General features: G+C 36.8%; 1 protein-coding gene across 6 annotated transcripts in view; it reads right to left on the bottom strand.

Annotated features, from left to right (window-relative positions):
- Atrx (ATRX chromatin remodeler) overlaps positions 1-15107 on the bottom strand; it is a 249302-nt gene that overhangs the window by 37963 nt on the left and 196232 nt on the right. For all 6 annotated transcript variants that reach the window (XM_045140174.1, XM_045140173.1, XM_004666979.2 and 3 more), the window contains 2 exons: positions 9194-9300; positions 1233-1341 (listed from right to left, as the gene is read on the bottom strand). In XM_045140174.1, coding sequence (XP_044996109.1) covers positions 1233-1341; positions 9194-9300 — 216 coding nt within the window. The remainder of the gene's footprint in view (positions 1-1232; positions 1342-9193; positions 9301-15107) is intronic.

The following is a 15107-nucleotide window of genomic DNA, read 5'->3' on the forward strand; positions in this document are numbered from 1 at the left end:
ACTTTGGCCTCTTTCAATTTAATAAGCCCCGTTTTCTTTTCCTTCTTTCAAAGGTCATGCTTTTATGAATTTGTATATAATGTGCATGTGTATGTATATACTTATATGTATGTGGATAAATACATTTTTTATTTTCCAAACACAGCTTGATTTTGGCAATGACAAACAGTTAAAAGTAATATCAGAGTTGAGCATGGTGGTGCACGCCTTTAATCCCAGCACTCGGGAGGCAGAGGTAGGAGGATTGCCATGAGGATTGCCAGCCTGAGAGTACATAGTGAATTCCAGGTCAGCCTGGGCCAGACCGAGAGCATGCCTCGAAAAACAAACAAACAAACAAACAAAAAGCAACCAAAAAAGTTACCAACAATATATACACAGAATACCCTTTATCTAAAGTGGAGTGGTTTAATTAATAAGATTTGGGTCTTCATTTCAAAATAATGATAAGGAAAACTTTATTGGTATAAACTCTCAAACCTCCAATAATTTTTGTCACTAAAAATGATGAAAATGCCAATAATACACTAGAAGATGTGCCATATCATGTATGATTAGAGAAAAATCAACTCATAAGAGGTACCACTATACTACTACTAGAATACTACCAGGTACCATTATACTACTACTACTGTGAATTATTTTTTGTACAAATATGACAATACTAAGTGCTAAGATGGATGCTGAACAACTGGAACTCTCATACAATGCTAGGGGGATTATGAAATCATACGGCCACCTTGAAAAACTGACCCCCTCTTACAAAGATAAACATAAAACTATCATACAGCCCAGTCACTATGATTTTGGATTTTAGACCTTAAGAAACAGATTTCTATACTGTAGAGGTTATCATATTTGCCTGACACTTAAGGACATAGCATTGGTTATACAAAAATTGTGTGAAAATGTTTATAACCACTATAATTTTAATTTCTAAACCTGAGAAAAATTCAAAAGTCCATTGAGAGAAATGGCTAAAATAAACTAACATATCTCTACAATGGCCTATAATTCAAAAATAAAAAGCAAAAGTAAGGAGGAATTTCAGATATATTTCATTATATGAAGGAATTCAGACTCCAATGGCCACAAAATATATGATTCCATGAGTTAATTTTGGGGTGGAAAGTATGATTAACCCACTTGGTCTCAAATATATCATCTACTTTAAGAGTAAATTTTACTATACCCAAGTACAAATTGCTATGCATACAGAAAATGTTCCATACCTCACATTAGTTTCATCATTAAATTCTTCAGCCCACTTCTTCCTTGACTGTGCAGTAGTAGAACCATCTAAACGGTAATAGTCAATATTTCGGAACCACTTTCCTTCACCTGAAAATTTAACACAAAAAAGCAAAAGGGAATTTGATAAATTAGTCTGCTAGTAGTGGTAGATTTTCTACATGTACACCATTTAGAAGTAAGTGATAGATTGGATGTAGTGCTATACAACTATAATCCCAGTACCTGAGAGGGCTGAGGAAGGAGGATTTCAACTTGTTAACCAGTCTAGGGCTACACAGCTAGACACTGTCTCAAAAAACCAAACAGGTTGTATGGCTAGGGAGTGTAGCTCAATAGTCGAGTGTATAACAAAAATGAGGAAGCTTTGTCATTCCCAGCAAGGAAGCAGGTTTTGAATAAAACATATCCTTCCCCCTATTTTGTTGTTTTCTTTGGTGGTGTTTAATAAGATAGGATCAGACTAGGTATAAGTAGCCAAGGCTGGCTATGCAGCAGAGCAAGACTAGAATTCATGATCCTTCTGTGTCTACCTCGCAAGTGCTGGGAAGACAGCACTATGTTACCAAGTCCAGCCAAAGATATTCCTTGTTCAAGAAAGAGTAATTAATTACACTACAAATAAATTTGCCATGCCTGCTGTGGTGGTACATACCTTTAATTCTAGCACCCTGGAAGCCAAGACAAGAGAATTGAAAGTTCAAGGGCAGCCTATCCTATAGAGGAAGATGGTCTCAACCCACCCCCCCCCCAAACAAAACAATGGACAAATAAATCATTAGATTTTATTCAAATATATAGATGAGCGTATGAATTTTTAAAATCTATTTTATCTGTATGATATTCGGGGAAGGGATATAGTCTCACTACATGGACCACACAAAATTTAAGCACATGTAAACTTTTAAATATTTTTTTGTTTATTTATTTGAGAGCAACAGAGAGAGAGAGAAACAGGGGAAGAGAGAGAGAGAGAAAATGGGTGTGCCAGGGCTTCCAGCCACTGCAAACAAACTACAGATACTCCCCCTTGTGCATCTGGCTAACGTGGGTCCTGGGGAATTAAGCCTTGAACCAGGGTCCTTAAGCTTCACAGGCAAGCACTTAACCACTAAGCCATCTCTCCAGCCCACATGTAAACTTTTACAAAGTGAAGTAAAGGGCCAGGGAGATGGCACAAAAGTAAAAGTATTCACCGCACAAGCATGAAGACCTGAATTTAATCCCCAGCACCCATATAAAAAGCTAAAAATGCACACCTGTATTCCCAGTGCTGAAGGAGATGGAGACAGGAGGACACATGAATCTACACACACGTGCACACAATGCAGTGTGCACACACACCCAAAGTAAAATTTTATCTCAGCCATGCATGAATACAAAAATTGCCAAGAAAAATGGAGTATAGTGGCACAGGACTGTGATCCTAGCATTCAGGAAGCTGTGACAAGAGGATTAGGAGGTCAAGGCCAGCCTTGTTGGCTATACAGAGTTTGAGGTCAGCCTGGGCTACATGAGACCATTTCTCAAAACAAACAAAAAGATGCCAAGAGAGTAAGAGCTTATGACACTTCAATTATTTATCATACAAAATTTTCTTTTTTTTTTCTTTTTTTTACCCAGGCTGGCTTTGAACTCTCGGTGATCCTCCTATTTCAGCCTCCCAAGAGCTGGTATTTGCTAATTCTTAACTGCAAATGCAATTCTATTTCTCATCTAAGACACATTACTATTATTCTGCCCTAGAGCCATAAAATGAGATATAACTATCAATCGCTTTAAACTTAGTACATTTCATAAAAAGATATTACTCTATGTATTTATGACTTGTATCTTTACATATACTTCAAACCTAGTATTTATTCATTGAAAATTTAGTAATACCTAACAATAGATTTATTTTTTCATTTAGAATAAAAAGTTCATTAATCTAAGAAAAAACAAAGTGAGAATGAGTTGGATAAAAAGAGGGGGAAGTCACACTTGAATTTTGTGTTTGTTCAATTGAGACAGGTGTCAAACTCACTACATAGCCAAGGATAACCTTGAACTTCTGATCCTGTCACCTACACCCCTCCTGTGATTACTGTGATCACAGGTGTGCACCACCACATCCAGTTATTTTGGTGCTGGAATTTGAATTCAGGGCTTTGTGCATGCAATGCAAGCAATCCACTAAATGGTATGACTATTTTTTAAATCATTTAAATATCATTACCTTTGGTGATAATGGAAATTAGCAGTCTTAATACTATGTATTTCCATGAATTCAACACATAAAAACTGATAGTACAGGTTAGTAGTTAAGAATACACACCTTGTGGTGGTGTATGCCTTTAGTCCCAGAGCTTGGGAGGCAGAGGTAGGAGGATCGTTGTGAGTTCAAGGCCACCCTGAGTCTCCATAGTGAATTCTAGGTCAGCCTGGGCTAAAGTGAAACCCTACCTCAACCCCCCCAAAAAGAAAGAAAGAAAGAAATATGTTTTTAGGGCTGGAGAGATGGCTTAGTGGTTAAGGTGCTTGCCTACAAAGCCAAAGGACTCAGGTTCAATTCCCCAGGACCCACATAAGCCAGATGCACAAAGTGGTGCACGCATCTGGAGTTCGTTTGCAGTAGGCCTGAGGCCCTGGCACACCCATTCTCTCTCTTGCTCTCACTATCTGAAACAAATAAATAAAAATGAAACTAAAAAAATTAAAAAAAAAAAAGAATACACACCTTAAAGCTAGAGAGATGGGTCAACAGCTAAGGTACTTGCTTGCAAAGCACAACAACCTGAATTGCATTCCACAATACCCACATAAAGACACATGCACAAAGTGGCCAATGCATCTGGAGTTCATTTGCAGCAGCTATAGTCACTGGTACACTCATTCATTCCTTCATTCATTCATATTATCTCTCCCTCCCTGCCTGCCAATAAATAAGTAATATTGTTTTTGGTTTTCAAGTTAGGGTATTACTCCAGCTCAGGCTGACCTGGAATTCACTATGTAGTCTCAGGCTGGCCTCAGACTCACTATAATCCTCCTACCTCTGCTTCCCAAGTGCTGGGATTAAAGGTGTGCACCACCAGGCCCAGTAAATATTTTTAAAATAAGATTACACACTTCAGAAGGCATTTCATTGAATTTTATGCACTTTCACTATTTACTATTGTCTTAATTCCGGACAAATAAACTTCCTGTACCCCAATTTCTTTATCTATAAAAATATGATAAATAGGGTGCCTGCTACATAGGGGTGTCATGTGGATTCAATAAGTTACTATATGGGCTGGAGAGATGGCTTAGTGGTTAAGCGCTTGCCTGTGAAGCCTAAGGACCCTGGTTCAAGGTTCGGTTCCCCAGGTCCCACATTAGCCAGATGCACAAGGGGACGCAGACGTCTGGAGTTCGTTTGCAGAGGCTGGAAGCCCTGGCGCGCCCATTCTCTCTCTCTCTCCCTCTATCTGTCTTTCTCTCTGTGTCTGTTGCTCTCAAATAAATAAATTAATTAATTAAAAAAATAAGTTACTATAAGAAGAAAACACTGTAGCCAGAGAGATTGCTTAACAGTTAAGGCATTTGCCTACAAACCCAAAGGACTGAGGTTCAATTCCCCAGGACCCACGTAAGTCAGATGCACAAGGGGCATATGTGTCTGGAGTTTATTTGCAATGGCTAAAGGCTCTGGCATGTCCATTCTCTCCCCCCACCCTTGCAAAGAACTTTTTTAAAGAAAGAAGAAAACACTGAAAATAGTGCCTGGCACAGCAATTAGATTTACTGAGTACTTCATATCATTCAAGATCCCACAATAAATTATAACTATCCTTTACTATGACCATTACTACAGACTGAGTATTTGATATTGGACACCTTTGCATACACTACCAGTTGAGCATTCCTAATCTGATAATCTTCAATTCAAATTACTCCACATTCTGAAATAGTTTGTGTCATTTTTGTACTTAGTCATCTGTTTCACTCTTCCATTTATCATGGAATATTGTGGAAGATGGGGTGAAAAGAATTTAAGAGCCAGAGTATGGAGAACAGTGCTATGAGATGCTATCTTCTGGACATAACAGGGTCATTACACTCAAGAATTCATAGCAGATACGGTTTCCTGCACAAGACTGAGTCCATTGGCATTCTATATTGGAAAGGGGTGGGCCTCCCGAGATCCCTCTTCCTCCAGAAAAGCTAGTGGCAATTTAATAATTGGGGGGGGCAGGTTGAGGAGACATCCTGTTTTGTAGTGGTATAGCCCATGTTTCAATAAATAACCTTTTACTCATGTTCATGCAGGTAACCCTAATTTAGTATGTTACCAAAAAGTAGGAAGGGGAAGTTCAGTTATAGTGGACGGGGAGAAGAGAGGGTAATGAAGATGAATATGATCACAATACATAAATAAACATGTCTGAAATTGTCAAAAATATAATTAAAATCATTATACAAATTTGGAAATAAAAGAGGGGGATGTTTTTGACTTCTACAGCATTTTAGATTTTGTGATTAGGGCTATATGTGTACTTGTTCAAAGTCTATACTATGTTTTACTGTGGTATTTCTTGAGCATAAATTGGTAACCAATATATAGTAGTATTAGTAATAGTGGTAACTAAAAAGATAGATTTACCTGGTAGTTTAAACGAGCATTTGTTAAAGACAAGTTGTAAAATGAAAATGAACTAATAAGCATATGAAAAATAGCCAATCTTATGAGTGGTCAGAAAAAAATATTAGAAAGGTGTGGTGGCACACGCCTATTAATTCTAGCACTTGGGAAGCTGAGGTAAAATGCACACAAAAACAATTTCAAGGATTTCTGGGGTAAATTCAGTGGTTTATAAGTTGCTTCATGAAAAGTAAAAGTAGATGTCACAAAAGACTTTATTCCGAAGAAAGACAGGAAGGAGATGAGGAAATCATGAGACGTGACAGGACATCTGAAAAGCAGAGAAATGAAAAATCCACTCAAAAAAAAAAAAGTAGGAAACAGCTCACAGACTAAACCCACTGCTTAGCCTCCAGAGCTCCTCCCTGCTGTGCGTGGTATCCTGCCAGAAAGAACAGAGAGCCCTAAGCCCATGTTCAGCTATTGCTATATTTTAGTAACATTCTCCTCCCAGCAGGTAAGGATATGTAAAAGAACTGACAGAAACAGGCAGTGTACAGGGCTCCCCTGGTTCTGAACCCCACCCCCACCCCATGCAGATGTCAGGGCACAAGATAAGGATTTTCTGAATAGGACTCCAATATCCCAGAAAACAATATCAACAATTAACAAATGGTATCATAGCATATCAAAAAACTTCTGCACAGCAAAGGAAACAATTGCCAGAATGAAAAGAACCTACAGAATGGGGGGAAATATTTGTCAGTTTTTCATCTGATGGGATTAATAGCCGGAACATGTTAAGAATTCAAAACCTTGAAAACCAAAACATAACCCCCAAACTCAATTAATAAATGGACAAATGAGTGGACAGTGCTCAAAGTAGTACCAATAAATATACATGAAAACATGTTCGACATACTTAGTCATCAGGAAAATACAAATTTAAATGATGTTGAGAATATATCTCACCCTACTGAGAATGGCCATCATCAAGACAATAAACAACAAATGTTGACAATGATGAAAGGGAAACTTATGGGAATATAAATTAACATGGGCACTAGGGAAAACAATATAATGGTTTCACACAAAAAAAATATAGAACTACCATATGATTTAGCTCTATCACTTCTGGGTACATAGTCAAAAGAATCTTAAACATACAACAGGAAGACCTGCATATTCATACTTACTATAGCACTATCCATAATAGCCAAGTTATGAGAATCAGACTTAATAACGAGGTATTCATCAATATAGGAATAGATAAAGATAGAGTGGATTGGTTGAGCACACCTATAATCACAGCATTATTATTTTTGGTTTTTTGATATTGGGTCTCACTCTAGCTGCGCCTGATCTGAAATTCACTACAGAGTCTAAGGGTAGCCTTGAACTCACAGCAACCCTCCTGCCTCTGCCTCCCAAGTGCTGGGATTAAAGGTGTGCACCACCACACCTGGCAATCCCAGCATTTGAGAGAAAGAGAGAGGAGGATTATCACAAATATGAGGCCAGCCTGGTATATATAATGTAAGACACACAACAGCAAGAAGTACATAACAAGACCATCTCAAACCTTCACCCCACCCCCCAAAATATACACACTCAATGTATGTGATACACAGACACACACGCACGAATTTTATTCAGCCATAGGAAGAATGAAATCAAGTCATTTACAGGAATGGAATGAAAATCAACATATTTAGTGAAATAAATTAGATCCAGAATATCATCACCTTTTTTGTCATATAAAGAAGGTAGATTATCCGGGTGTGGTGAAGCACGCCTTTAATCCCAGCACTAGGGAGGCAGAGGTGGAGAATCACTGTGAGTTCAAGGCCAGCCTGAGACTACATAGTGATTTCTAGGTCAACCTGGGCTACAGTTAAACCCTACCTCAACCCCCCGCCAAAAAAAAAGTAGATTAAAAAAAAATAAGCTGTGACAGGGTGTAGGGGAAGGCTGAGGCATGAAGGCTGTGAGTTCTTCAACAGTTTGGGCTACAAAGAAAGACACTGTCTCAAAAACTGGGCCTGGAGAGATGGCTGAATAGTTAAGGTGCTTGCCTGCAAAGCATAAGGATCAAGTTTGATTCCCCAGGACCCATGTAAAACCAAATGCAAAGAATGGTGTGTGCATGTGGAGTGCTTTGTAGTGGCTAGAGGCCCTCATGTGCCCAGTCCTCCCCCGCTTTCTCTCCTTGCAAATAAATTAAAAGGGAATTAAAAACAAAACAAACAAAAAACCAGAAACAATAAACACACACACACACACACACACACACACACACAGGAAAAGTGGGGCTGGGGAGATGATTCAGTAGTTAAAGGTGCTTGCATACCAAACTTCCAGGATGAGGATACTGTTTCCCCAGTACCCACATAAAGCCAGAGGCCCTACTGTGCCCATAATCACTCTCTTGTTCTCTTTCAAATAAATAAATAAAGAAATATTTAAAAACAAAATAATACACTGGAGAAAAAAATTTACAACCCACATACAAGTAGGACATGAGGATATAAAAGGAATAAGTAATACACACTACAAATAGATTAACACTGAAAATATTGTCCCAAATGAAAAAAAAAAAAGCCAGTCACAAAAGAACATATATGTTTCATTGTAGTCAGGTCAAAGGCAATCTTATTATAAACCATAAAGTATACCTGCTGTTGCTTAGCAGTATAGGGACTGAGGGGCAGGGTAGAAAAGTAATAGATAAAAGGCTTATAGGGCTTTATTGGGTAGTGGCTAAAGCGTTCAAAAACTGTGATGCTAGTTTAACTTAACTATGAGTATCCTAAACTCAGTGGAAATTATACTTTAAATACCTGAAGTATACAGGATGAAAATTATGTATTAATAATGTTATTTTTTAATAAAATTTACTATATTAGAGATTTTTGGTAAATTGGTTTTAATAAGTCTTTGTCCCAAAGGATATAATAATAGGATGGAAGATAAGTTGATTACCTTCACTTTCATGACTATTTTGCTGTTTATATCTTGTAATATCCTATTGCAAACCTCAAATATACACAAGAAACTTTTTTAAAAACCAAGTCAGCAATGATCACCCATGCTTGTGTTCTAGTACTTGTGAAACTTAGGAAAGAGAATCACAAGTTTGAGGCCAGTAAGTCCCTGTCTCAAAAAATAAAAACACCAGATTTCTGTGAATAAGGATACTGAAAAAGTATAGAATAATTTGATATATTAAGTTTGTGACACATTGGGTAATTTGGTTTCTTGTACTCTTAAAATTCTAATGTAATATGTTTAAATGAGTATTTTAAAAATTATAATATAGAAATATTTGTAACTCACCTTTATAAATAAGAGGTTTATCTTTATCTTCTGTTTTCTCTCTACTAGCCAATTCAAGAAAGTCTTCAATCAAGTCCAGAGATATGAGAGACTGGCTAAAAACAAGACTAAAAAGACAGATTAGTGTTCATGGATTAGAAGATTCATCTTGTAAAGTTATTACTTCTACCTAATTGATTTATAAATTTAACCAAAATTTTATAATCAAAATCTCATCTCAGCATTTACTTTGTAGAAACTAACAAGTTGTATGAAACATTCATGTGAATGCTAAGCATAGAGTATCCAGAACAATTTTGACAAAGAAAAGCAAATTGGAAGCCCAACTCCACATGATTTTTCTTTCAAAAGGTATAATAATCAATATAGTATATTACTGTTGAAGGGACAGGAACAGATAAGTGGAAGAGCAGAGCCCAGATATAGTCAATCAAAAAAAAAAAAAAGGTAGGGTGTCCAACAATGGTCTTGGGCATCCATATGCAAAAAAAAAAAAAAAAAAAACCTCTCATCTAGGCTAAATGGTTCATACAAAATTCATAATGGAACATCATTCTAAATGTAAAATATAAATATTACAGAACATTTAGAAGATCACATTAAAAAATCTTTGTATCTTGGGGTTAGACAATCATAGATATGACACTATGAATGACTGGTGAAAAAAGTTGATAAACTGGACTTCATCAAAATTAAAAACATTTGCTCTGCAAAAGATACCATTTAAAGAATGTAAATATTATTTATACTAAAGAATTATAGTATTCAAAATTATATATTTTATATAATTCCTTGTCATTTCATTTCTAATATTTCTGAAAATTCCTGATTCTCTATTCTAGCAGCTTTAAAACTCCTGTTTTGCCATGTAACAGTTTTATATGGAATTAAGGTAAATAATAGAAAAACAAGACATTTTCAGCATCATGAGAGATGGAAGACTTGTCCCTGGAAATTTATCCTCTACTGTAGAGCACTAACTTGCAGTGGCTCAGAGAGGTAGCTTGAAAACCAGTGTTCATATCTAACTCATCAGTGGGAAGTAAATGGACATACCTGCACACTGGAGATGAACAATACCCAGCAAATGTATGAGGGTCTCCTCTCCCTTATATATGCAAGCAAAGTAGGTAAATGTATAAGAAAAAATAAATACCTTTGGTAACTTAAAGAAGCATGCTTTAAGTTTACTTTGATTCTGAAAGCTCTACTATAAGACAGAGATGGTCTTATGTTTCCAAAAGATCCTGCAGTACTTCCTGCTAGAAGGTTTCAGATTTAGTAGAAGGAAAATTATGAAACAGCTGCTAATGTTAACTGCACATGCATCTTCTAGTATAAGGCTTCCTGAGCTCTGCATCATTACACTTTATTATCTCCTAGTGGTCAACTTCTGTAATACTGGTAAGGAAATGAATTGGCAACTAATGTTCAACTTAAATGATCAAAGCCTAAGCCTTCACCCTTCAATATGATGATTATTGTTCTCAGAATCTGAAATTACACTGAAGCAATTCATTATGACCTACAAACTAAGTTATGCATGGTTCCTATAAAGGAGGAACTTAAAATTGTTAGAAATCCTATTTATTTAAATGGTACTAATGTTACATTAGAGCTATTATGCTGGCAAAAAGATAAGCCTTAGTCAACTAGTAATGAAGTTAGTCTAAGAACCACTGAGCTAAGACACACTGCAAAGCAGGGGGAAAAAATCCTAGACTTCTTAGGACTAAACAGTGATATACTAATGGGTTCCTGATTAGCCTTTTCTAGTTACCAATAGTTTTTTTTTGTTGTTTGTTTGTTTGTTTGTTTGTTTGTTTTCCCAAGATAGAGTCTCACTCTTGCCCAGGCTGACCTGGAATTCACTATGTAGTCTCAGGGTGGCCTCCAACTCACGGTGATCCTCCTACCCATGCCTCAAAAGGCGTGCATCACCATATCCGACCCTCTAGTTACCAATAGCATAAAGAACAATCACCCACTGACTGATTTAAATTATTCATAGCCACATAACCCACTGTGTTTTTACCTAATTTATTAACATTGCATATGAAAATACAAAGTGATACTTATCAAATTCATAAAAGAAAAATTTAATCAAAATTTAATATTTACAAGATAACAAAAGCTTGGGCTAAAAACAGTGGTATACTGGACTTAGTTTTAACTATCCTGATACAGTAAAGTTGATGCAGCAGGGTTTCTTTCCATCTATGATAATGTAATGCTGGTAGGCTGAAAATGACCTTTGTGAGAATATTTGTACCATGGAAATCACCAAGTATTATAAATCAGGGTGCTTCTCAATTTTTTACCTTAACTTTTGTTACTATTGGGGAAATGAGGGAAGCTGCTAAACATTTAACAGCACAGTGGCTAAAATAACTGAAATTATTTTACTTCTTGATCTGTAAAATATCAAAGTCTAATTTTGGCTTAAAATGATGAACCATAAGTTCAAGGCCACCCTGAGACTATATAATGAATTTCAGGTCAGCCTAAGCTAGAATAAAACCCTACCTAGAAAATTCAAAAGAAAATAAGAAAGAAACGTGAATCACATAGAAAATAGAATCAGGGACTAAGGAGATAGTTCAATGTGTAAGAGAGTTTGTTACCAGCATGAGAACCTGAGTTCAATCCATGGCACCCATGGAAAAAGTTGGGTATTGCCATGCATGCCTGTAACACCAATGCTGAGTGGACAGAGACAGGATGATCACAGGTGCTTGCTGATCAGCCCATCTAACTGGAAAACAGTGAGAGACTTTGTCTCCAGCAAATAAGAAAGAAGGGAAATAGAAGAGGCCAGTATTTTCTTCTGGCCTCTACATAGCACATGTCCATGTCTACACACATTCATCTGCAACACATACCACAATAAATAGTTTTCCATAGTGTAGTGGTTACTATGTTTGCCTCCATACAAACCACACCAACTACAACACACACACACACACCCATACCAAAAAAAAAACAAAAAACAAACAAACAAAAAAAGCAGTATTTTGTACAACCAATAAAGAGAAGCTGTGGTGGGCATGGTGGCGCATGCCTAATCCCAGCAGTTGGAAGGCAGAGGTAAGAGGATTGCTGTGAGTTCAAGGCCACCCTGAGATTACATATGAATTCCAGGTCAGCCTGGGCTACTGTGAGACCTTACCTCGGAAACAAACAAAAACAAACAAACAAAAAAAAAAGAGAAGCGGTAATCCACAACTGTTTTCTAATAATTTCTGAGAAAAGACTGAACAAACATTCATCTATTAAAAATAAAATGGGGATGAAGAGATGGCTTAGCAGTTAAGGTGCTTGCCTACAAAGCCTAAGGACCATGGTTCAATTCTCCAGTACTCACGTAAAGCCAGATGCACAAGGTGGCACATGTGTTCGTTTGCAGTGGCTAGAGGCCCTTGTGCACCCATATTCATTCTCATTCTCATTCTCATTCTCATTCTCATTCTCATTCTCATTCTCATTCTCTCTCTCTCTCTCTCTCTCTCTCTCTCTCTCCAATAAATAAAAATAAAATTATAGTTAGGCATAGTGGCACATGCCTTTAATTTCTGCACTCAAGAGGCAGAGATAGGTGGATCACCATGAGTTCGATGCCCACTTTGAGACTCCAGAGTGAATTCTAGGTCAGCCTGGGCTACAGGGATACCCTACCTTGAAAAACCAAAAAGCAAAACAAATCAAAAAAATATATAATGCTAAAATAAAATAAAATGAGCCAGGCATGATGGTACACGCTTTGAATACCAGTTATTGGGAGACAGAGTGGGAGAATCGCTGTGAATTTTAGGCCAGCCTGAGAATACACAGTCAATTTCAGGTCAGTCTGAGCTAGAGCGAGACTGTACCTCAAAAAAAAAATTAAAAATTGGGGTTATCTGTTTAGCTAGTAGTTCTAGAAAAGTAAAAGGTAACCAAGTTTAGACTAAACCAATGGATGTTTGGACAGGCATGGTGGATCACACCTATAATCGTAGCAATCAGGAGGCAGAGGTAAATAACAGCCTAAGTTTGAGGGCAGCTTCGGCTAATAGGTGAGTTCCACGTTAGCCTGGATTACAGTAGAGAGAGAGAAAAAAGAAGAGGGAGTAAGGGAGGGAGGGAGGAAAAAGAAAGGAAGGATGGACAAAGGGAGGGGGAAATCTGTGTGAATGGAAGCATGGGCCAGAATATAACTATTAGTTAGAATTTGACTTAAGTACTTTATTTTTATTTATTAGGATATTTTGAGAAAAGTGCTAGAAAACTGAAGTACATTTATGACTAAATTTTGGAATACAAAGAATCAATCAACAACATGAGAAGAAAAAGCTAAAAGGGACAGGAGAAATAAACAAGTATTTTGAAATAGGAGTCAACTGGAACAGTTGTAATATCTGAAAGCTACTTTGAAATGTATCAAGAAAATGAGGAATGAAAATGAGAGGAATAGATAAATATGGATATTTACTGTAAAATACTTCATATTCTTTGTATGTCTGAATTTTCCATGATAGACTACTGGACAAATAAATAACTGAAAGCAAAATTCTACATGTGTACAGTTTCTTACAGTGACTGAACATTGATATTAGCTTATAAATAAAAATGAATCATTGCAAAAGTTTTGAAATCAAATCAATTTTGTTCTTTAGACTAGTAGTGAAACAGGTACAGGAACATAGCCTAAGCTAAACATAATGATACATATTCTAACAATTTTAACCATAGGTAGCTTCTAAGGTGGCAAATATTCCATTATAGGAGAAGGTGGAGAACACCTATAACGAATAGAGTAGAAGAAATTTCTATACTGAATATGATATAAAGCAACCAATAAAATCATTCTATACTCTAAAAAAATGATCAACTGGGGTTATAGTAGGAATCTGAAATGTCCCTCATGACCTCGTATTTTGAACACTTGGTCTCCATACTTTATGGTGCTTTTCTGAGAGCTGTGAAGCCTGGCTGGTGAAAATAGGTCAGCAGGGGTGGTGAGGGTGAGTTATCCTTGCTTCCTGTTGTAAACCACCATGGACAGAGCCATTCCAAGGTGAGTTTCCTCTCTTTAATGGAATGAAATCTCTCTGAAAGCATGAGTCAAAATAAATCTTCTTTTAAGTTATGTCTGTCAGATATGGTCATATTTATTTAAAAGTGACTAATATATATGAGAGTCAAAAATTTTGTTTGTAGTGGTAGGGAACACACCCATGGTGTTCTGCATGTTATGCAAGCACTCTCCAACTGAGCAATATCCTCAGCCCTGAAATTTATCTTAAACCATATAAGTTGGTAGCAGGAAAAAAAAAGTATGTAGCCAGTAATAATCACTTCTGATATTTCAGGAACTCTGAACATAAATATCTTCTTTCTATCTGACATCTTTCATAAATAACTAACAGGCTTCTCAAATCTAACATAGCCAAAACATAATTCTTTTTTTATTGGGTTTTTTTTTTTTTTTTTTGGTTTTTCAAGGTAGGGTCTTCACTCTAGCTCAGGCTGACCTGGAATTCACCCTGCATTTTCAGGGTGGCCTCGAACTCACAGCGATCCTCCTACCTCTGCCTCCCAAGTGCTGGGATTAAAGGCCTGCGCCACCACGCCTGGCTAAACATAATTTTTTATTCTTCTAATGTACATAGTTCTTAACCTTTTCATTTTAGTAAATATCACCAAATTCTACCACTCACTTAGGATGGAAGTTTAGTACTTAGACTTTGACTACTCTATTTACTGCCCTGTATTTAATCTATTAGTTCTTGTCATTTCTTTCTTGCCACTAACAACCTATTTTCCACACACTTCTAATCCCAGTACCCGGAGGCTGAGAAAGGAAGACTGTTAGCTCTAGAGCAGCAGACCAACCTGGGCTACATAATGAGACCTTCTCTGAAAAAGAATAAAA

The sequence above is a fragment of the Jaculus jaculus genome, chromosome X (genome assembly GCF_020740685.1).
Source record: "Jaculus jaculus isolate mJacJac1 chromosome X, mJacJac1.mat.Y.cur, whole genome shotgun sequence".
Classification (NCBI taxonomy): domain Eukaryota; kingdom Metazoa; phylum Chordata; class Mammalia; order Rodentia; family Dipodidae; genus Jaculus; species Jaculus jaculus.